General features: G+C 34.8%; 1 protein-coding gene across 2 annotated transcripts in view; it reads left to right on the top strand.

Moving 5' to 3' along the window:
• RAB32 (RAB32, member RAS oncogene family) overlaps positions 1 to 20,558 on the top strand; it is a 37,504-nt gene extending 16,946 nt beyond the window's left edge. The window contains exons 3-4 of one of the 2 annotated variants that reach the window (XM_082405582.1): positions 19,408 to 19,520; positions 19,822 to 20,558. In XM_082405582.1, the coding sequence (XP_082261708.1) occupies positions 19,408 to 19,520; positions 19,822 to 19,843 (135 nt within the window). In that variant the 3' untranslated portion in view covers positions 19,844 to 20,558. Of the gene's footprint in view, positions 1 to 1,620; positions 2,133 to 19,407; positions 19,521 to 19,821 lie in introns of those variants that run through there. The other variant, XM_082405581.1, reaches the window with a different exon arrangement.
• The last annotated feature ends 4,923 nt before the right edge of the window (positions 20,559 to 25,481 follow it).

The raw sequence follows: 25,481 nt of genomic DNA, 5'->3' as shown, positions 1-25,481 counted from the left end.
ACCGAGTCTCCCTGGAGAAATGACTGATTCATTTCAGTCATTGTTTCATGTAGGACAAGGAAAGTAAAGATGTGCCTGAGATATTTTGTGGTGCCGGAAGCTAAGGAAACGCTCACAAAGTGACGGAGATGCGTCAGAAAGACACAGGAGCCTGCTTATAGGAGCTCCAAAACCTAAGACAGTTTGAGCGACAAAATAAGTAATTATTGTAATGGACTTAATACATAGAATAAAATAATGATCCATGATATGAATAAACAAATGAATAAATGGGAGAGAAGAGAAAGCTCTTCCTAACAGGAGAATTCCAAATCATAAATGGAGAAGGAATGATGGAAATAGAAAGTCACCATTAAACACAACAGTAATAATTGTTCTAGGGAAAAATTAACTGATGCCAAAATGAATAGGGAAAGGTATGGTGAAAAACAGGATATTTACATATTTGTACTAACTGAGTACAAAGTGAAAAAGAGTAACTTTTCAGTGGAGAAGCCTGGCAGACATGACTTCAAGCAAGTGTGCCTCCTCATACACTGAAAAGGGCACATCCTGTATGTCTTATTCCTGCCAACAATGCGTGACTTGAATTTAATGATACGGAAACATCAGACAGATCCAAACTGAGGGATAGTCTCTGGCCAGTACTCTCCAAGAGTGTCAAGGTCATGAAAGGCAAGGAGACTGAGGACCTGTTCCAGATTCAAGGAGGCCAAGGGGACAGATCGCGAAACACAGCTGCTCACCTGCATCAGAAACAGGACAGTGAGACAGTTGATGAAATGCGAACAAGGTTGATAGAGTAATGCTGGCACAGTACTGTCATCTAATTTCTTGATTTTGATAGTTATACTCTGGTTACCTAAGATGTTAATGTCTGAGGAATATGGGTGAAGAATATATAGGAATTTTTACTACTTTTACAATGTTTCTGTAAATCTGAAATTATTTTAAAATGAAAAGTTAAATACTTTTAAAAAGAAGCACAGTTTTTGCTATATGTTACATATCATGTATTTAATGACAGCTTATGAATCAGTCACACAAATGTTGTGATAGCTGGTGATTCCTTAGAGCATCCTTAACGGGCATCACACCCACAACATTGTTTCAGCTCAGTTTATACATGTCAACTAAAAGTCATAATTTGTACTCAGAGATGGGGAAGCGACATGTTGCATTTATCATATTTTAATGTGGTTTGAGCCCTTCAGCATTTTTTTTTCACAATGTATCCTGAATACTTGAAGTAGATGTTCAAGGGCAGATTTTTGTTTTTGTTTTTATCTCTGTGCTTTCACTTACGTGGCTGGCCACCTACAGCAGGATGAAGACTCATTTACCAAGGAGACAGTTCACTGAACCTCAGTGGCAGAAGTTTAAAACACTCAAAAACAGAACATCAGAAAGAGTGATCCTTTGTAAAAAGAAGAGTGTCTCAGTCACATTACTCAGCAGCATTGAACTCTTAGCAAACACTTTAGTATTGGAGCAGGAGATGGAGCTGGCGTACTTATAATGCCCCCTCTGACAAACTTTCCTAGCTCCTGGTAATACTCTAATGCTTTCCTCTAAGAATATTGATCCTGAGAATTGATCCTGGTTGTTTCTGCACTACAGGATAACATAAACATAGATGAAGCATCCCGGTTCCTAGTGGAGAACATTCTTGCCAACCACCAAAGCTTCCCTAATGAAGAAAACGACGGCAGAATTAAACTGGATGAGGAGACCGTGAAGAAAGAGAACAAATCCCAGTGTTGCTGACTCAGCGTCTGCTTCTCTCCTGCGAATGCAGCCTGATTCGGTTGGAAGCAGATTCCTGAGAGTGGATCATGGATGGTGGATATGCTGCTCTGTGAATCTTCAGGGCTGTGCCTTAAAATAACAAGGATGGCACCCCTGGGAGCCTGTGACGAAAGGGGACGCTGGTGAAGGAGTCCTGCCGGTGGCTGTGTCCCTTCACCTGTGAACACTTAGGCTTCTGTTGTTGTTGCCATCATATTCAGGATAATGTTTATGTCCTTTTTAACATCTTTTAAAATGACAGTTCTTCAGGATTTGTTAAGACTTGGAAGTTGTGGCTTTCAGTGTGAACACTGGGCTGGTAATAAACTTTCCCTGCAGTCTCACTGTAGTTTCATGAGTCTGTATTTTTGTCTCCCATATCCTATCCTCAAGTTCGAGGGAGGCTTTTAGACCCTTTTAGCCACAGAAAGCTGGAAGTTTCTGTTTAGCAATTTATTTTTCTAGTCAAAACTTTGGTACTTCATGTAAAATTGTTATCCTTAAATATTGTAATTTAACTAGTCCTGGCTAGTGTGACATGTGGTTATTCCCCTTAAATACATTAAAATCCCCTTCCTAATGACTCAGGAAGCACTCACACCACACTGGTACTCTGATCTGGTTGGTACCAGTTGGAAACAATATAAATGAACATCTTTTCTTTTCTCTCCCTAGTCCATTCTCTCCTTTCTTCTTCCTGTGTGTTTGTTTATAACTAAGAGCCTGATAGATATTACTGTTGCAGTTGTAACTAGTCTTTTCAAATCTGTAATAATAATCGTTAAGGAGTGAATTTATTTCAAAACATATACAGTTAAATCGAGATTTCTATAGTAGGCATTGTGAAAGAAATTAGGTCGTGTGTGGTTTTATACAAAGTTTTGAACATTTAAAGTATAGTACATGAGAAACAAAGCAGGCTCACAATATTTGTATTGTCATTTAACCCAATTAAGGAAAAGAATAAATATTTTGACTGCAACTTTTGTTTTGAATTCATGTAGTTCTAGAAAGGTAATATGGGCATACTTTTCTGCCTTAGAAAAGTCTGTGTCTGTTCACTTTTGCCTTTTATTTTTGAGGGGGTTAATGATATCATGTGAAAGGTCCAACTTATCCCTTTCAAAGAAAATTTAAAAGTATTTGTGACATACCAAAGACAATGCAAAATGAGGTCTTGTACATTAAGTATGAACTTCGATAGGAAATATCTGTACATTTATTGAGCAGGGGGAAAAAAAAGACTAGCAAATTGCATTTGCTCTCACAGGTGTACTCTGAGAATAAGTCGTAACTATCACGGGCTATAAAATGTAGCTTGCCCTTCTCATGTTAAACCTGAGCCTTGGCTAGGAATCAGATGTGTTTGTGTGTTATATATTTAAGTAAATCAACTCTTTAACCTCTTTGGACACGTATTCTCTGTAGAATCAGATTTTCCTGAGACCGAGGAATAGAAAGCAGACCCTGATTTAAGTAATACTAATTTAATTAATACAACCCTCTTAAGTTTTTAAAAATAATGCATTAAATCTTGCTTTCTAGTAAACATATGTGTCATACTTTAAATTTTTTTCTAGTCTATGTACAAAGTTCAACTTTTTAACCTTTTTTAAATTCCAGAGTCCAATAGTGTAAGTATTATGAAATATCTGTGCCAAAACCAAAATGTTAGAAATATAAAGCTTATTCTAGGTAGTCATTGAAAGACTGAATGTTCTTTTTTCATATACTGAGTTTTATTTTTTCCAGGAAATTCATCATGTTTACATTGATTTAGCAGTGGATTCAGAATCAGTAGTATTGCACTTTCTTTGCCCATCTTTACCATATTTGTTTTCTTCTCTTAGAGTAATTTTAAGGATTGACAACACCTTAAATAATTTTTTTCTATAAACACTCAGGGTTCTGTTTGTCAGTGTGAGGTAGTGTATTCTATTTATTATTTCCTACACTTTAGAAGTAAAACTGAGTAACTGTTTTGCTTTACTCCTAAATTCTCACTATAATTTATTTTTGCAACTTGAACATGAAACTTGAAGTGAGGGTGTTAGGGAAGGACAAGTTCTCCTCTACCCTTTCTAGGTTCTTCTGGCTGGTCTAAGAATTAAGTTGACATGAAACAGATTTACAGGAGAAAATCAAATTTAATTGCATACATACAGGGCCCCAAAAGAAAAATGAGACCCAAGGACAGGTTGGGCAATTGAGGCTTATCTACCATCTGAGAGAAAGAGAAGGGGGTAGGGGTTTGTGACTTCAAAGGGGAGGAAAGCAATTCACTCGAAGATGGAAAATGTTTGGTAAACAAGTATTTGCTCTGCCATGCAGAGACAGTGGGACACAAGGAGGAATCTGGTCTTCAGGATCTGCTGAGTGCCCCGCCACACCTGGCCCATGTTCTTTGTAGGTATCTCGGGTGCAGAAATAAGCAGTAGGCCCTTTGTCTAAATTCTTTTAGTCAGTTAAGGGGGAGGTAAAAAAGACTTCCTGAGTCTCGGATTTCTTAAAAATAATCAGCCTAACATCATCCTCATGACAAAGAGATATATTTTGGGGTGGCAAATTTTGCTCCCCTACAAGGGTAAGCTACATAAATGATTAAAGGAAAGAAGAGAATACTTTGATATTCCATATTCACTTAATTGCTGAATAAAAACTCCTCAGCCTCACTTCAGAATTAAATAGTTTTCTGGGAATGGAGCTCAGAAATCTGCTTTAAAAAAATCTGGTGATGTCCATTTTGAAAACCCTGTGGAGTGGGTAGCAATAGTTAAAGTGTTATTTAGTTTGAAATCTGTGTTTTTACATAAACCATGAACATGCTTAAAATATAGCATTTTCATTTCCATTTATAAATCAGTGTTGTTCAAAAGTCTGAACTCCTTAAACAGTGGACCAGCAGAATAAACTCACTTTCGTCCACTGCAGAAAATGGAGACCTGAGGGTTCTGACAGGCTGGACTAACCTACAAGTAGTGTAGCCATTTGGAAAAAGGAAGTCATAATCTCTGTATCATATCTTTATTACACTGTTCTCCAAAATGATACAATCTGTAAATTAACAAGTGTGAAAACAAGAAATAAAACTACAAAAACTTTAGCATGTATGAAAAAACTTTGATGTTGGGCTAAGAAAATCTCTAAATCCTCAAATGCTTAAAGCCAAAGAGGAAAACATAGATACATTTGGTTATATCAGTATATCTTGTATAGCAAGATGATATAAGTAAAATTATTACAAATGACAGCAAAGAAAATATTTGTAATTCATTCAGTTGGGTGAGGATTAATAAGTCAAATAATAAAAATAAGCACTCTATAAGACAATGAGTAAAAATGAGCAAATAATGTAAAACCAGCACTTACAGAAGAGTCAATTCATGTGTCAAGTCTTAGTATCCAGGAAAATTCACCAAAAATGTATGAGTTTGATTATATATCTGATTTGGATGAACATATGGGAAAATAGATATTCATAATCTGCTGTTAACTAGATCTGCCTTGATAGATACCTCCGAGTTTTCCCTCACGGGTTGCTGTTCACTTTACACTTTTAGTCCACATCTTGCCTAGAAGTGGAACTGCTATTGATGGGGAAACAGAATTAAGAACACACCCTCCTCCCAACCCAGAAAACCTCCCCACAAAGTTAGACCAGAATGAAAGCAGTTATTATTGAATAAGCATGAAATCAGAACATGTTCGTCACAGGCAATATGCTAAGAGATTGTAAAGACAGGAAGAAATCTTACCCTTTCATACAGCCCAGCAGATCCGACCCGTTCCATGCGTGTTCTCAGGGTACACAATAACTAGTCCTCAGATAAGAGGGCTTATCAGCCCCATTTTTCTCACATAACGAATCTTCAATTCACTTAGTAACTGGGGTGACCGTTTGCATTAGCTAACTGAGTTTATCCAAAGGAAAAATAAACTACTTATGTCTTTATGGCAGGAGGAAGTTTTACAAGTTGGCATGAGGCTTCTACCAAAGTTAGGCTTCCCCCTCCCACAGAAACTGGGAGACGGGACCCTATCTTCCTTGATGATCACATTTCAAAGAGATGGCTCCTAGGTCCTTGAGCAAGCTGATGAGAGACTTATTTAGCTTTAAAAATGATTTACATACATTCCAAAGAGACAGAGAAAGAACTTACAAGTCTTCAAGTGTAAATACTCTGAGAAAAAAGGGAGAGCACAGGCAGGGAGAGTCTCTTCCCTTATTTACCACAGGGAGAATCAAGCCTTTTAATACTTTTAATTTGTATTTGCCCTCACTGTCAACTCTGGGTGAACATTTGCTTATGTGTACAAAGGAGAATATGCAGGAGCTTGTTCACTGCAGCATTGATTGGATAGACATGCAAAAGAACTAATCTGAATGTTTATCTGTAGTGGAAAAATGAAATGGACGATTGAATACCCATACAAGGAGACACTGTACAGCAGTATAGCAACAGTTATATAAAAATATGCATTAAGAATTTAAAGACTTTGTACAGCTAAATACCAAGTTCCTGATTATAATTACCTCAGGGAAAAGCTAGAACTGTGGATATTGGTCAAGGCTGACTTGAGCTTTTTAGATAATGTTTACAGTTTTATGGTACATTTCATTTTACATTGGTCAGTATGTTCCCTACACTACCACTGAAATGAAGAGGAATATTTCCATTTAAAACATAATACTTAAGAAAATAAAAGCTGCTTTGAATGATCTTTACTGTTTACTACATTTAATAACATCACTTATAATTTGGTCCTTCTTGGATCTTACATATATTAGTTTACTTGCTAAATCAGTTAAGTTTCCTAAGATTAATAGCTGGACTTATTCAGCTCAGAGTTTAACATGTCCATCTACATTCACATGAGGTGAATTTTTGCTGCTCACTCTTGCCAGTGTTCAAGAATAAACAATTGTGCAATTTAAAGAACAAGATTTATCCACACGTGAAATCATATGAACTACCCATTTCTTTTCCAAAACTGGATTTTGTTTTGAAATTTGAATATAGAAAACCACTATTCTTTTTATTTCTGATTCTCCAAGTTTTGTGTGTATGGTGGGATGAGGAGGTAGGAATGTAGATGATAGGTTAGAGTTACATATAAAATAGTGCTAGAACTACATACATATTAGTAAATCAATCTATTGCCTCTGAAAAGTCACCTGTATACCATCTGGCATTGTTCTACTTGTCCATTAGCATTTCCCAAATCAAACTAATTATCTATCAATCTTCTTCCCACTGCCAAACCTGCTCTAGAGGTTGAAGTGTTTACATATTACAAATTTTATGTTCACTCTAAGTTAACATGTGATGCTATCTTTTAGTAGTATGATTATTTTGTTGATCTTTGTGAACCACGCTAGATTTATACCTGCCATTTCCCTCCCTTTAAGAAAACTTTGCTTTTGAGTTTTTAGTATAGCTTCAGTCATACTGTTAAACTGTGATTTGAGAGCCTACAGAACTTTAAAGAAATACAGTAATTGCTTTAAGTGAAGTCATAATAACATTGGTTGAAACTGGCTTCAATTTCAATTCAACGTACTGCTTCACTGTCTGTCTGTGGTTTAGAGATGAAATTCTGAGGATTTCTTTTATTCATTACAAACTGAGATACTCTCCAAATTTTTTTCTCTTATGGAAATTTAGTACTGTAAAGTACTGTAGTACTTTCGAGCCGGTTTGATTCAGAATGATTATAATAGCTGGGAGTAGAATCTAATTTTTGTAGCATAGCACCTTTAAAAATTGAATATGTACTCTAGGTATTTTTTGTTGTACTACTTGAGCATATTTCTATTCAATTCTATTTAACAAGGTGATTAATGATAAATTCATTGCCTGTTGCAATTGATGTGTAATATATATAATAGTTGTCTCTGCAAAGAAAGGAATTATGATTAAAATAGGAACTGATGACAGGATAGATAAATGAGCCATTCCTTAAATACATATAAAGCTAAGCATATTATATTCTAAAATAATGGTCACTGTTAACCAAAAATCAACTTATATTCAAAAATTTAAAGACCCATCTCAGTATAAAATGAAGACTGATTGGTAAATCAATGTTAAGTTTAAAATATTATGTTCCTATGATTTTAATTTATATATTATAATATTTCAATGTTTTGTCACCATACACTTTAATTTACCTATAAAGGAAACATGAAATGAACACTTCACTCTGTAGCAGACTTTTACATGACTCAATGAAGGACCCCAAAGAAGAATTTACTTCCTGTAAATTTTAAGATAGTTCTAGGATGAACCAACCTAAGCTGAATCAAGAGTATATGAAATCCACTCCTGTACCCAGCTCTTTAACTCATTGTTATTTAAGACTATCCTGAATTGTGGGTGCCAGACAGAATCTGATGTGATAACTAAGACTTTACTCAAATCAATGGTCATGCGCAGGCATGTGCTATCATTGGAATGTCAGCACCAAAATCCTTACTTACAGTTCAAAGGAGACAACTAAAAGTTTTCTGCTCTCCTTTAATTCCCCATGTAATATATTAAATCAACAGGTAAAGAAGGGAAGCCGACATTTATTTTCTTCTTAAGGAGCTGGACAATCTTCCAAATGGCTACTTCAAGTAGTGATATTTTTGGAACTGCATATTATGAAAGAGTTAGTCTGTTTTTTAACCTTTACTAAATGACATATTTGTAAGTACATTTTTGAAGCCTTCTTGTTCTTTTCAAACCAAGGTTAATGGTGAACTTGAAAGAGAAAATGAAATAGGTCTGTCAAATGGAATTACCTACGAGCTTCTCCACCCACTCAGTCTGCTTATATTCGAGAAGAAATTTAGCCAAATCCTGCTAGGTCCTTAAATGTAATTTTTCTTTCTGTTCCCAGGCCCCATGTTTTAAATAAAATATCCAATATGCCATAGTTTGTTAACTCTGTACTAACATTAGTTTTATAAGTCACTTTAAAAAGTTGTAGTTCATTATTTCTAAAGCAGCATTAGTTTACAGGAAATTAATGTTAACTCTTTAAAAAATAAGTCTGAAATAAAGATGAGGCATTATACGTTGAATTCAAAATCATTGTCCTATTTAATAACCATGATCGCTTGCTTCTGAAAAAGCATTTTGATGTATAACAAGATAATTTGGCATTTTTAAGAAAAATCACATTGTTAACTATGTCAGAACTTTATAACCAGATCAGAATTTATACAAAAATATCAGGAAAAAAAAAAAAGATAGGAAGGAAACAGCAGTGAAAATTTTACCAAGGAACAGCTATATAACCAACCATATTTCCAAGATTTATTTTTTAAACCAGAGATGCATCAGAATTAGGAACTTAGGGCAGATGCACCCTGTTATTAATTGAATTAGGTCCCCCACAAAAGAAATGTTGAAGTCCTAACCCCCAGCACCTCAGAATGTGACCTTATTTGGAAATAGTATGGTTACAGATGTAATTAGTTCAGATGAGGTGCTGGCATAGGGGGGGCTCCCAATACAATATAACTGGTATCCTCATAAGAAGATGGCCACATAAAGACATAGACAGGGAGAATGCCATGTGAAGACAGAGGATTGGAGTTCCTTGACAGCTACAAGTGAAGGAACACCACAGATTGCCAGCAAACCACCAGAAACTAGAAAGAATCAGGGAAGGATTCTTCTACAGGTTTTGGAGGGAGCACGGCACTGCTGAAACTTTGATTTTGGACTTCCAGCCTCCAGAACAATAGACAATAAATTTCTGTTGTTTAAAGCCACCCAACTTGGGATACTTTGTTACAGTAGCCCCAGGAAACGAATACACACTCCAATACCACTTCTACTTACATTATCGGTCAGAGAAAGAAGTGGAAGTGGGAAAAATATCAAAACACTGAAGGTCAAATTGAAAGCAGTACAAAGAACAGATTGCTGAAAGGATGATAAGGGATATAGAATTCAAGATGGCAAAAAGAAATGGAAATAAAGTTATTTTAAAAGAGAAAACAAAGGGAGAACGGATAATGGAGGTCTAGCAATTGGTATGCTCAGAATATGCTGAAATAAAGTGATTCATAATTTGAAAATAACAGGATGCTAAAGACATATTAGGACAATGCAAACAAACATACAAAAGGCACAAATATCAATCAAGGTGAGTTGTGGGCAAAAAGTACCAAATGAGACATAGGAGAACATTTTATTACAAAAGGAGGAATCCATAATGGGAATCTAACAGTAATAAATGTATTTATCATCAACATTCATAAAACAAATGCTAGGAAGTATTAGGGGAAAAAAATGTAGTACAAGACTTCAGCTGAACTTTCCTCAATCAATTGTGAAATAATATAAGATAGATCCTCTGCAAGCACACACATACTCCCCACTCCCACAGAAGGATATACCTTACTTTCCAGTAATCATGGAAAAATCAATCACAAAAGTCACCATGGACTAGCCACAAACAAACCTCAAATTCTGAAAGAAATAGAGTCGACAACATTCATCACAAAGCAATAAGATCAGAAAACAGCGGAAGGCACACAACCAAACCAACTAAACAGAAACTAACTGGACATATAACTCAGACCAAGGAGAAAATCAAACCTAAAATTACAAAATATCTGGAAAATAACTATGATGAAGACACCATATATAGAAACTACCAAACTGCAGATAACAATGCCAAAATCAAAATGCTTACTTTGAAACGATTAAAGAATAAAAGTGAATGGAATAAACTTTCAATACAAGAATTTAGAAGACCAGTGAAGGAAGAAATTAATGCTAACATCAGAAGTTTGTTTACTAGAAACATAATAATTTTTGTAAAATTTTTTGTGGAGGGAGAAGATAAAATAGATAAACCTGAAAATTATGGTATAAAGAAAATAATGGCATTTAAATGAGAAAGTAAAAGATGTTAAGTGAAAATTTTGCTCAACATTATGCAAATTAATTCAAAGGAAAACAATTTCTTAAACTTCCCCAGGGAGAAAAGTAGTCCAATTTTTATATTTGAGAAATAAGTGGTCAAAAAATCTAACTTTCACCTAGCCCAGCCCTCTTTGTAACTTCCATCACCAAAAAATGCACCAGGTATAGTATATACCACGGGTAACTTGAAACATTTAAAGAACTCATCTTCCCAATGCCATTTAAACTGTTCCAAAGTATAGAACAAAGAAAACTCTCCATTTTTAAAGGAAGTTAGCTTTGAAGTATGAGAAACACCTTGTTGCTTGACTAAAGTTGAGCAAGCGATGACAGTGACTTACCAACCAGTTCGTGGATGGTCTCTGTCAGACTGTAACTAGAAAAAGACTAGTTACTGGTGATTATGGAATCTGAGAAGTGCTGCAAGGTAATTTTGGCAATGCAAAGAAAGTGAGTCCCAAGGACCCTGAGGAACATTGACCTCCTGCACACCCACATTTACATTACTACGTCAGAATCAGAGGAGAGGGATGGGCTTTCTATAAATGGAGAGGGTAAGACAGAGAAACAGACTCTATGAATTCCATGACGTCAGTCTTGCTGGTGTTTTATTATAATTCCAGGCTTACTATCAAGAATGAAACAGCGCACTGTTGTGTGTTGATGATTATATAAATATTGAAACTCTCAACCATCAAAGAAATGTTATTTGTTAGAAAGGAAGCCCTTTTTAATAAAAATGACCCAAACATGAAGTTTTTCCAGGATTAAATAGTATATATAAATGAAGTTAGCAAGATATTTATACTGAAACCTGACAAGGGTGCCCAAAAATAGCAAACTAGCTACCAATCTTAAAGTGATGGAAAAACCCCATATAAATAATTAACAAATAAAATCAACAGCACAATAAAGATCAACTTAAGATGCCCAGGATGGGTTTATACAGTTGTTTCTATTAAGATTGTTAAGAAAGCTATTAATGAGATTTACCATGAAAGCAAATCAAAACAGGATGTTATTTTTCCGTAAATGCTGAAAAAGAATTTATAAAAATTAAGTGTAATTATTCTTTCATTCAATAAAAAAATTAACTGCAACTTAAAAAAACTAGTAATAAGTAGATATTTCCTGAATATGATTTTTTAAACTAATGTGCCCCAAAGTTAACATTTAGGGAAAATGCTGACATTGGTGAGTATCCAAAATCTGAGATGCAGATAAAAATTGAGAGAATTTTATTATTTTGAAACACAATATTTTTCCTGGAGCTGACAGATTAAAATGATTGTTATAGCAAATATCGTATAAAGCATGTATACCCTCTCAAGAATATTAGTTTGCTTACCTCTTCAGCAGGTTCCAGCAAACTGATTAATTCTCTGCAAACAACCATTGATTTTTAGCAAGATGTAGTTTACTTAATAATTAAGGTTTTTTTGTGGTTTTCGTTCAGCTTCCCTTTATAGCATGTACTAGCTTCTATCTTGTTTAAACATCTCATAACTAATGATTGTGAAAACACTTTTATGTAGAAAACGGTTATTAATAAATGTCCTTTAAATATAGAAATAGATTGACAGTTGATACCAATATTAAAAGACTATAAAAGGGCTATGTCCTTTTTAAAGTAATGAATTTATAACAGTGTAATATGAGGCAGCATACTTATTAATATAATGTTTGTAAAAATTTAATATGACCGAATAGATTTTTAGAAGGAAAGCGTTAATGCTGGTTTGGTAGCGTTTTTTCCAGCCTTGATGACACCTGATCATTTTACCCTTGGTGAAATCCTCCTTGAAACACTAACTCAAGAAATTATTAAGGGTGTGCCTACACTGGATCTAAGATAAATCAGACTTTTACCGAGAACCGTGTAGGACACAGAGCTACTGGGCTTCATTGTCAATATTCTTTATAAAGAGTAACCAGTATTGATGAAGCAGCCACATGGAGGTATAGGCTCTTGCAATTCCAGAGCGGGCAGCAGGATTAGGTAGGAATCAACGCTGAAGGGCTTTCTGAGACAAGATAGTGCACACTCACTCAGCCTCTTCTCCTAGGATCCTATGAGTGCGGAGTGACTGGGATACTGAAAAATTCCTGGAAGTTCCAAGACCACAGTCATGCCTTTGTAAGCATTCTGTGCTGTTGCCTATCCTATATTCTTTCTTAAAGCTACAGAAACTTGATGCTGAATAAAGCCTCTTTTGTCTCACAACTTCTCTTTTTGAACCCAAGAATGTTGCTGTTAGTAGCAGAAGGGCTTCTCAATTGCAGACTTCTGATCATTGTAGAGTTGTTTAATCTACTATTTAGTATTCATAACAATAACAAGTTATTCTTTAAGAGCTTCATTTAAGTTTTATTTGTTTGATTCAATTTAGAACAAGGTTCCTTCAAGAAAAAAGTTCATTTTGAGAAATCTTCAAATCTTCTTAAGATAAAATTTTAAAAAAAGATGTTAATTTTGCTCCATGTGGAATTGAGATGACAAAAACTCCAAAATCATGTACAATGACATCTGTGATAGATAATCTTGAAGCCAGATATAATAAAGAATCTAAATAATAATAGGAAAAATAAGTCTTAGAGAAAAACCGAGTGTTCAAAACATATTTTTTCCATTAATCAAATTTCAAAACAAAGACTTGGCTAGAATGTTGTAATGAGGCAATTTTCTAGTTTTGAGTGTGTAGAAACTAAGAATTTAAAGAACAATGTCATTGAAAAGAGTTCTGTAGTCTTCCAACTATTTTCAATAATTGAAGAGGAGAATTTTTTAGATTTTCACAAGTTATGAATTGTAGTAAAAATTCCTTTTAGAAGACATTAGTGAAAAAGCTTTTTTTATTTCCTGAATTACATTCTGGTGTGCAAAAAAAAATTTTTTTTTTAATGTTACTGCTATTAAGTGTACTCCTGAATCTTATTCTGAAAGCATCTTATTTCATGATATAGTGTCAATGAAATATCATCACCACCATAAGTCAAGTCTTCAAGTCCAGAAATTGTGGGGGAAATAAATGCATATTTTAGTTATTATTTGAAAGGAAAAAAAGCAACATCACCATCATCAGTAACCTATACTGGAAGAGCAGGCCAAAAAAGAAAAAAAAAAAAGTTCAGTTTGTTTAGTTGAAGTGAACATCAATTTTGTATGACGGATTACATATAGTAGAGTAGACAGGAACTATCTAGCTGCTGGTGATACTGACAAACTATTTCTCTGCACTATAATATTAAACTTCTAAAATTTGATTACTAAAACATTTTTAATAATAAAATTGTGACCATTACATTTTTGATGCAATTTTATATGTAATTCTACATACCAACATTTCCTTCTGTGATGATAAAGACTTGGGTTATTCAATATTCTGCTGAAGTAAGTATTCTATATACCTTGAAATTAAAAAAAAAAAAAAAAAGATATTAGCATGAGAATAGCCAGATAGATCACAGGGTTAGAAAGTCCAAAACTGAGTCTAAAAGCATTTGGAAATGAAGTATATGAAGGGATGTTATTTCATATCAGCAAAGAAAATTTGATTATTAATAAAATGTGTTGAGATAACTGAGTAGTCATCTAGGGGAAAATGTTGGCTCCCTAGATCTAATTTTTTATCCAAATTAATTTCAGATAGATTAATGATTTAAATGAAAAAAATTACTAAGATAAAACATGAGATTTTTAAAAAATCTTGGAATTAGGGAAGTCTTTTTAAGTATGACACAAAATCTGATACTTTCAACCACACAAAAATAAATAAATACATTGCCAAAACTCACCATAAGTAAACTCAAAAGATGATCCTGGAAAAGTATTTTATGTTATAGTTAAACTGCTATTATCCTTGATTTTTAAAGAACTCCTCCTACAAGTCAAAAAGACCAGAACAATGAACAACAAATAAGCAGAAACAACTAATTGAAGAGGAAATAAAATGACCATTAAACAGATGAGAAGATGCTGAAACACACTCACAAAGATGCAAATCCAAAACTACACTAAGATACCATTTTTCATCTATTAGATTGGCCAAAGAAATATTTATTAAAATTACTAGGGTGTGATAAAACAGCGTCTCATATTGCTGAAGAGAATGAAAGGTGGCAAAATGTATATAAAGGACAAATGGACAATACCTATCAAAATTACAAATGCCATTTTATGTTGAATTTCCCATAGCCATTTATCCTGCAGATATGCTTGAAAATTTGTAAATTTAGTTCATGTTGCAAGGATATTCATTGCAGCAATGTTTATAAAAGCAAAAAACTGGAAATCGTGGATTAGAAAAAGAATGCTGTGGTGGTATTACTTTCACAATCAGATAAAAACATTGATATACAAAAGGTATGAATCCTTTATATGGGAACATAACAATTTCATAAGTTATTCAAAAGTTCTTTGAAAATTAAGTGCTAAAGCAACTCCAGTCTATTTTGAATGGTAGAAATAAAACCTTTCTTAGGCACTGTACATCCTTGATTTAGCAGTGAGGGATCAGTTATTGTCGTGGTGGTTGTTATGTGGCAGCTCTCAACTGTGGAAGCAGAAGATAAAAGCTAAGGAAGAATTTTAAACTTCGTGGTTTAGTATTGAAGGCAAACCTCTTGGCAAAGACTGGGCTATTTTGTGGCTCCAGGACTTTAAGGAAATCTCTGTCCAGTCATTAGCTAACTACTAACCTAATGGAATAGATATTTCAGCGGTCACACATGACAAAAGATACATACTTTCCAAAATTAGTTCAGAATAATCATTAAACAAACAACAACTACAATAATCAGCAACATCAACAAACCTAGCTGGAGGACTGGAAAGGAGAGAAATTGATTTCCAGAGTTTCCCCATTATAAGATTCACAGTGCTCAGTTTTCAACGAAAAAATTACAATGCATGCAAAGAAACAAAAAAAGTATCTCGGAGAAAACTCAGACATTGGACTGTCTAAACAAAAACTCTAAATTAGCTATTTTAAACATGTTCAAAGAGCTAAAGGAAACCATGAATAAAGAACTAAAGGAAAGGATGAGACTGATGGCTCATGAAATAGAGAATATAAATAAAGAAGTTGTAAAAAGGAACCAAATAGAAATTCTGGAATTGAAAAGTACAATAACTGATATGAAAAATTCATTAGAAGGTCTCAACAGCAGGTCAGATTTGAGCAAGCAGAAGAAAGAATCAGTGAACTTCACAATTGAAATTACCAAGTCCCAGAAAAAGAAAGAAAAAAGAATGAAGAAAAATGAACAGAACCTCAGAGACCTGTGGAACATCGTAAAATGTACTGACAATCATAAGGGAAGTCCCAGAAGGAGACTAGAGAGAAAAGGGCAAAAAAGAATATGTGAAGAAATAATGGTCCAAACTTCCCAAATTTGTTGACAAACATTAATCTGTAGAGCTCAATGAACTCTAAGTAGAATAAACTCAAACTCCATACCTAGACACATCATAATCAAACTGTCCAAAGCCAAAAACAAAGAGAATCTTGAAAGCAGCAAGAGAGAAATGATACGTCATGTGTAAGAGATACTCAGTAAGATAAACAGTGGTTTCTTATTAGAAACTATGGAGACCAGAAGGCAATGGGATGACATATTCAAACTTTCAACTAAGAAATCTATATCTGACCAAACTATCCTTTGAAAATGAAGGTGACATTAACACATTCCCAGATAAACAAAAACTATGAGAGTTTGTCACTAGCAGACCTCTCCTAGAACAACTGCTAAAGTTATGTTTGTTGAAGTCATTCAGGCTGAAATAAAAAGACATTACACAGTAATTCAAATCCACATGAAGAAATAAAGAACACCGATAGAGATAACTAACTACCTAGGTAAATATAAAAGACAGTATAAATGTATTTTTGTTTGTAATTCATTTTTTCTACCTGACTTAAAAGACAACTGCATAAATCAATAATTATAAATCTGTGATAACAGGCACACAATGCATAAAGATGTGATTTCTGATAACAGCATGAAAGTGGAGGATGGAGATACACAGGAGCAATGTTTTTATATATTATTGAAATTAAGTTGGCATTGTTCTAAACTAAAGGAGAAATACAAAATCTTACTACAAGAGACTGATTTAGTAATCAAACAAATGCCAAAAAAGAGAAGTGTAGGACCAGAGGGCTTTACTGATAAATTCTACCAAATACATAAAGAAGAATTAATGCCGACCTTTCACTAACTCTTTCAAAAAACAGAAAGAGGGGACTTCCCTGGCGGTCCAGTGTTTAGACCTGTCGGCCCAGGGTTAAGACTCTGTGCTCCCAATGCAGGAGGCTTGGGTTCAATTCCTGGTCAGGGAACTAAGATCCCTCATAATGCACGGTGCAGCCAAAAAAAGGCATACACGTCTCAGCCAATAAATAAATAAATAAAACATCATGATATTTAAAAAAAAAAAAAGAGAAAGTCGGAACTCTTCCTAACTCATTCTATGAGGCCAGTATTACCCCAATGCCAAAGGCAGAAAAAAGCATCACAGGAAATGAAAACTACAGACCAATATCCCTTGTGAGTATAGATGCAAAAATCTTCAAAAAAAAAATTCTAGCAAACTAATTCCAGCAGTATTAAAAATAGTTATATACCATGACAAGTGGAATTTTTCTCAGGAATGCAAGATTGGTCCAACCTGCAAAAATAATCAAAGTAACATCATATTAATAGAATAAAGGGAAAAAAACACATGACCATTTCAATATGTGCAGAAAAAGCATATGACAAAATCCAATACTATTTCTTGATGAAAACACACAACAAACTAGGAATAGAAGGGAACTTTCTCAACATGATAAAAGCCAACTATTGAAAACCCACAGCAAACATCACGATTAATGATGAAAAACTAAAAGTTTTCAGGAACAAGATAAGTATGTCTGCTTTTGCCACTTCTTTCAACATTGTACTGGAGGTTCTAGCCAGGGAAATTAGTAAAAAAAAAAAAAAAAAAAGAATTAAAAGACATCTAGATTGGAAAGTAAGAAATAAAATTATCTCTATTTGGAGAAAACATGATATTATATACAGAAAACCCTAAATAATTCACTAAAACAATAGTAGCTTTAGTTTTAAATAAACTAGCTCTGCAAAGTGTCAGTGTTCAAGATCAGTGTACAATATACAAAAATTAGTTATATTTCTATACCACATCAATGAGCAAGCTGAAAATGAAATTAACAAAGCAGTTCCATTCACAATACATCAAAAAGGATAAAATACTTAGGAATAAATTTAACCAAGGAAATATAAGATTTGTACACTAAAACCCACAAAATATTATTTTTAAAAATGCAAGATCTAAATAAATAGAAAGACATCCTGTGTTCATGGACTGAAAGACTTAATATTGTTAAAATGACAGTAACCACCCCCCCCCCAAATTATCTACGGATTAAATGCAATCCCCGTGAAATGTCCAATTGCCTTTTTTGCAGAAAAGGATAAGCTGATCCTAAAATTCATATGGAACTGCAAGAGACATCTGGTCCTAAAATTCATATGGAAATGCAAGAGACATCAAATAGCCAAAACAATCTTGAAGGAGAAAAAAGTGGGAGGGCTTACACCTTCTGATTTCAAAACTCACTCCACAGCTACAGCAATCAAGACAGTCATAAGGTTAGTACAGAGTCATAGAGTAGGTGCTGTGTCATATAATAAGTTCCTCTACACTACACACAATAACAGTTTGGTGGACTTTTTAAAATTGAATTTCCCAATAAGAGGTAAATGTTAATGAAAGGGAAAGCAATAAATCTTTAATTTAGATTTATCATTTATAACTTTGTATACTGAGTTTGCTCGTACATGAGCATACCTGCTCTGACACTTCAACTGCTCATCTTTGTGAAAAAGAAAAGGAAATTATGTCTGTGCAATTTGCAGAGCTCAGTATTAAGCTGCAAGTATGACATTGTAGCTTCTCTCTGTTGCTATGGGCAAGTTACTCGAATGACTTCAACAGATTCTTAAACTGAACAGAAATTGCTTCCCACTCAGTTATAATTTTACCATGCAGAGGCTAGAAATTGGGAATAAATAATGAAGGAGGTCATCCAGGTTCACATTTAATGCTCTGTGTGGGATGTAGCTGTTGGAGAGGGGAAACATAGCCTAGTGGTAGAGAGATCTTTCTTTACGATCTGAAAGAAATTCTGGCAGCTCTGACTTTACTTTCATAAAAGTAAATGGGAAAGAAAAACCTGTATGAAGGAACAAATATGGTTGCTAAAATTGTGCTTTTAAGGTTGTACCTTACAGAAAGAAGTAATCAATGACCAATTTTTTAAAAAAGCATAGAATGTGGACTATAGATTGATTAGGAATGTGGCATTATTTGCCATATAACATTATTGAGATAAAGATATAAGAAATGTTTTTCCTCAAAACACCTTTTATGTAATCCATAGCTTGATTCATTGACAAGAGGTTTGGTGGATTAAAGGTGGCCACCATTTCTTTGTAACACTTTCCTTTGAGAAGTAGAGTTTATTTTCCCTCATCCTGAATCTAGTCTCATCCTGTGACTGCTTAAGTAATAGATAATGGCAGAAGTGACACCGTGCCAGCTCTAGGCTTAGCCTTTTAGAGCACTGACTGGCAGCTTTTGCTTCTGTCCTCTGGGAACACTCACTCCTCAAACTCTGCCTTCTAGAGCCCAGCTGCCATCCGTGAAAAGCCCAAGCCACCTGAGGGTCCATGTGAGGTGCTGCGGTCCACATGCCCAGCTGAGCTCCCAGCCTTCAGCCAGCATCAACCAACAGCCATGTGAGTGCGTCATCTTAGATGTTCAAGCCCAATAGAGCCACCCAGTAGCTGTGACCCCAACGGTGGCAACTCTGGCCCAGAACTACCCAGGCGATCCCAATTAACATGCAGAACTGTGAGAAGTAATCAAATGGTTGTTTTAAGCTGTGAAATTTTGGCCGGTTTGTTATGTAGCCAAACATCAAAACAATCATCTTGCATAATGATGTGTGTTAAAAGTTAGGTGTCACAGATGGCAGAATGAACAGAAAATTAGTAAATTTGACCTGTATCAATGATTATGTCTACAATCTCTCCTCAGAACTTCTCCAGGGGAGTTTTAGCAACTCAGAAGACTGCTTTCAGACCTGATCCCTTTTCTAGAACTAAATTTACATCTCACTGGGTTCTAGACAAAAAGTGTGTGAAAAATCTGTAAGTACTTTTAATTTATTGAGAATGCTATCTTTTCTTTAAACTTCAAGCATGGAGACAAAGCTTTTACTTAGAACGTCCTTAGTAAGAGTGTTCATTTGTTTGTTTTGAATAAGATGAAAACATAAGAATGTTAAAAAGTTTTAACATTGAACTTTTATGATGTCACTGATATATTTTTAACATTAGATTAAAACAAAGCAAAACAAAAGCAAACCACCCCAAAAGACAATAAACCCAGCAGCCCTAAAAGAAAAATTTAGGTTCAGTACACTATGAATAGAAATTCCTGTATGTTGAATTAATTTTTGAATTTGGTTTCTGAGTCTTTTGTAAATAATAGGTCAGAATGAATTAGTGGAATAAAATCGCATTGGCGATTTCCTTTTAGATTAGTGGATTTTACCTCAGATCCCAGTGTTGAGTTAAATGAAAACATGTGTTTCTGTGGATTGACAGCACACATTTTTCAATACATATAGTCCACTGAGAAGCACAGTGCTGTCAGAGTTCAGCCTGGCTTCTGGGAATGGTTTTGAGGAAACACCTAATTTTGAGCAAGTTACCAACGCACTCTCCCCTCAATATCTGTATCAGTAAAAAAAAAAAAAAAAAAAAAAAGAATGATAACCATCCCTGCCCAATTTATCTGGAAGGACTGTTCTTCAGAATCAAGTGATCATATATGATGAACATACTGAAGGAGCAGACGGCTTTTTTCAAAGCTAAAATCATTTTGTTGTTGTTCTTGATAATTTTGCTTCCAGTAATTTCGTATTTTTTCTTTCAATTCTGGAAACTATTTTAATACACTTTTCTGAGGTCCAACACTGTTCATGTTTTAGATTGTGGTGTCTTTGCCTGCTTTGCTTATATGGGTCTCTGAAGTTAACTGATATTTAACTGGAACATAAACTGTGGCAGAAATATTGGGGAGAGAAGAGAAAAATAATCATATGTAGAGAAAATAAAAGCTAAGGTGACAAATTCAAGCATTCAAACTTCTAACAAAATCTCCTTTCTTTCTATCTCATTTCAACCCACCGAGGACCTGTATACACCTTTACTCCACTGTCTCCGTTTCCTTGTATGTTTCTCCGGGAACTTTATATACATGGGATTCCATGGTAAATACTGTTGTATCTTGCTTCATTCACTAAACCTAAAGTTTTTATGATTTATCTATTTATCTATTTATATATTCATTATTATTATAATAATATAATTATTATATAATTATTATATATATTTATATATTTGTATATTATATATTTATATATTTATTTATATATTTGTTGTTCATTCCTTTTTATTCCTGAATGGTATTACCGAATATATCACATTTTGTTTATTCTCCTGTTGATGGACATTTAGCTTATTTCCAATTTTTGCTGTCATGAATAGAGCTGCTATGAACTTTCTTGTAAAAATCTTTGTGTGACTATGTGTTTTCATTTCTCTTAGGTAAACATCTAAGACTGGAATTTCTGGATATTACGGTAGGTGTGTGTTTAACGTCATAAGAAACTGCCAAACAGTTTTCCAGAGTCATTTGCCATCATCAGTGACTAATCAGAGTTGGAGTTGCTTGGCATCGTCTCAACATTTAATATTTGTACTGGTTAGTTTTTGCTTCATAACAAATCTCTACATAACTTAGTGCCATAAAATAACACCAGTCTGAGCCAACTCACTGGAACTTGACGGCTTAGGACAGCCTCACTTGTGTGTTTGGTGATTACCTCATCATCAACTGGAATGACAGGCATGACTTGGCTTTGCGTGTTTCAGGGGCTGGCCAGGACTCATCCACATGGCTTGCTGGTTAAAGTCAGCAGAATAAAGCAAGCTCCATTCCACTTCCACTTTCTAATCCTCTGCTTGGTTCACGTTTGTTAATGTCCTAGTAGCCAAAGAAAGTCATGTGGCCAAGAACACATTTAAGGCATGGGGAAATGGATTCCACCTTTAATAGAAATAACTGAAAAATCACATTGGAAAGGAGTATTGCTGCAGGGATAGGAAGTATTTGAGGCCTTTTAGCAATCTACCTTTCAGCAGTCTTTGATCACAAAGAATTTATAGTCTCTTCACATGAAAAAATATAATCCTGTCATTCCAGAACCCCCAAAGTTTCATTTCAATGATGGCATCAGTCTCAGAATTGAGAATATAGTTATCTAAATCAGATCCAAATGCAGGTGAGGTTCCAAGAACTGTAGTCATCAAGCGTTCGTCTGGGAAACAGAGCTAGCATGAGTGTTAGTGGAATAAGGGATTCATTGTAGGAATTAGACCTTGCACAAAAGTGAAAGTAGATGAAGTAAATGGAAGGGTTGGGATCAGAAAAAGAGTCATTAATGAGACTACCTAAAGTACTGGTGCAGGTAGACAAGTTAGAGCTTGCAGGGAAGTCTGAGAAACTAAACATCCACTGCAGTAGGACCAAGAAAAGGAAGTTAATGGCGAGCTCTATGGGAACTTGTTGTCTTTGTGTAGCTACCAATTTTGTGGGTCCAGAGCCAAGCATGGTGGACCTGGGGCTGCTGTTGATCACCCTGGAAGATGAGTTGGACAACCTTGTAAAATGAGGTCATGCCATGACTCAGTGAATACATCTGCACCAGTCTGGCACTAAATCTGACACTGGCAAACTTTTGAGAGTAATGGCTACTGCTTTATTTATATAAATTATATGAAAGTTTCTCTTTGGGCCAAATCTAAAACAGAAAAGGAAATTCTGGGAAATATAGTCTTCAGCTTAACCAGGTTGACATAGAAAAATACAGTATACTGTTATTAGTTTTATTTTTTCATTGTAGCATTGTACTAGGTATGTATATACTCATTATATCTCATTGGGTTTCAATTTACACAACCCTAATGACTGTGCTTATTGGCCATTAATATTCCTTATTTTGTGGTTGTCTATGTTTTGTGTGAATTTTTATTAAGTTTTTTGTCTTTTTATTATTGAATTTTAGCAAATCTTTATATAGTCTAAATACAAATCCTTTGTTGTATAAATACATTGCAATGCTTTTATCCCATCGAGGTTTGCCTTCTAATTTTCTTAGTAATGACTATTTTTGAAAAGAAGTTTTTACTTTTAAGGAAGTTCAGTTTATTAAACTTTTTATTATGTTTAATGATTTCTGTGTTCTAAGAAATCATTGAACACCTGAAGTTTGCAAAGATATTATCCAGTATTTTCTTTAAGGAGACTTTTAGATTGACTTTTTATGTTTAGATCTATATCCCATCTTGAGTTAATTTCTGTATATGGAGTGAGGTATTGGTCAAGCTTCTTTTTTTTTTTTCATGTAGACAGCCAGTTCTTCTGGTACTATATATTGAAAACCATATATAATTTCTTTGTCCACGTTAAATTTCATTGGTGCCTTTATAAAAATAAAATTACCACATTTCATTGTGTGTATATCTCTTTCTGGACTTCCTGTTTTTACTAATCTATTCTTCTATTCCATATCAGTAATTATTATGACTTTATAGTAATTCTTAAAATAATACAAATCTTGCAAATTTTTTCTATTTAAATATTTTAAAAAATTATTCTGGGTCATTGGCAACTCTTTATAAATAGTACCAGATTGTCAATTTATGCCAAAAAATAACCTGCTTGAATTTTGGTTGGAAATGTGTTGAATCTATAGAATTGGGGAGAAATTGACATTTTTACAATATTGAGTGTTCTAATCTGTGAACATGATGTATTTTTTTTTTTTAAGAGAAGGGCTCTTTTTTTTTCTAATTAATTAATTAATTAATTTTTTTTTTTGGCTGTGTTGGGTCTTCGTTGCTGTGCGCGGGCTTTCTTTAGTTGCGGTGAGCGGGGGCTACTCTTCGTTGCGGTGCGCAGGCTTCTCATTGTCGTGGCTTCTCTTGTTGTGGAGCACGGGCTCTAGGCATGCAGGCTTCAGTAGTTGTGGCACGTGGGCTCAGTAGTTGTGGCTTGCGGGCTCTAGAGCTCAGGCTCAGTAGTTGTGGCGCACGGGCTTAGTTGCTCCGCGGCATGTGGGATCTTCCCAGGCCAGGGCTCGAACCCTTGTCCCTTGCATTGGCAGGCGGGTTCTTAAGCACTGCGCCACCAGGGAAGCCCTCTTTTTTTTTTTTTTTTTTAATTCACATTTAAAGCAAATTTTTTATTGGAGTATAATTGCTTTACAATGTTGTGTTAGTTTCTGCTGCATAATGAAGTGAATCAGCTATTTGTATACATATATCCCCTCCCTCTTGGACCTCCCTCCCACGTCCCCCATCCCACTCATCTAGGTCATCCCAGAGCACCTCATTTATTTAGTCGTCCTTAATTTTAGCAATAAGATTTTCCGGTAGAAGCCTTATACAGCTTTTCTTATATTTATTACCAAGAATTTTTCTTGCTGGCATGGTAAGTGACATTGTTTTTAAATTCTCACCCCCATCCCAGACTATAGTCAATAGGACAGCCAAATTATTATTATTAAAAATAAAATTAGATGTCACTCTTCATATCATAACCAACAAATGGCTTCTTCTATTAAGCATAACAAACACCACAATCATTTTAATAGCCTAAAAGTTCAGCTTGTCTCACCTCCTACCATTATTCCCCTGTTCCCTCTCCAGCAACCACACTGTTTCTCCACATGCCGCCCTCGTCAGAGGCTTTATTGTCGCTTCCTTTGTCTGTGGCAGCCAACCGCAAATATATGCATGGCTTCTTCCTTCACTGTCTTCAGGCCTCTCCTCACATGTCACCATGTCTTCTGACTCCTGACCACTTTATGTGGAATAAACCTGACTCACCCCCTCAGCACCACCCCATCCAACTTACCTGGGCAACCCTACATTTTCATTTGTCCAAGCTGGATGCCCCAGCTTATGCCTGCTGACCTGACTTCCCATCTAGTTTTCAACCCTTTTTATTCTAAAAAGTGTCCCAATTTGAAAAATAAATTACTTATCACCCTATCCTTATCTTGATTCACTTTTCTTCATAGCACTTATCAATTATGTGCCATATTGTACATTTGCATGTTTGTTTTCTAGCTCCCCCAAAGGGACTGTAAATTCCGTGTGACAGAGTCTTTATTTTTATTGTTGACTGTTTTATCACCAACACTTAGAATATCACACAACTTAATTTGTTGTGTTAAGTAAATAATTGATAAGTACACTAGCTGAATGACTTTGGGAACTGTTTGAACTTCCGTTTTTTCCTCTTTCTGTAAAATGAAGTCCTAGATTAAATGAGGCCATTAAGGCCATTCCAGCTCTAAAATACAATAATTGCTTGTGAAACCTCATTCCTTTTTGATACAAGTTTCATTTAAGTCAACAGTGTAGAGGAAGAACACTAGAGCAATAATTTTCATAAGCTAGAGTAATCCTCCAAAGCAATAAAAGACATCGTTCTAAAGTAGAATTTCATTTAAGCAGCATGGATTGATTTAAAAATAATTACCTGGGTGACAACTTGCAGGACGACTCAAGCATAAATCCTTATTAATCATTTTCTGACCTAATTGAGTTTTTCCGTACATT

This window comes from Balaenoptera borealis (assembly GCF_965194805.1).
Source record: "Balaenoptera borealis genome assembly, chromosome: 9".
Classification (NCBI taxonomy): domain Eukaryota; kingdom Metazoa; phylum Chordata; class Mammalia; order Artiodactyla; family Balaenopteridae; genus Balaenoptera; species Balaenoptera borealis.
Note: the sequence above shows the minus strand (reverse complement) of the source record. Positions and strands in the feature narration are given on the sequence as shown.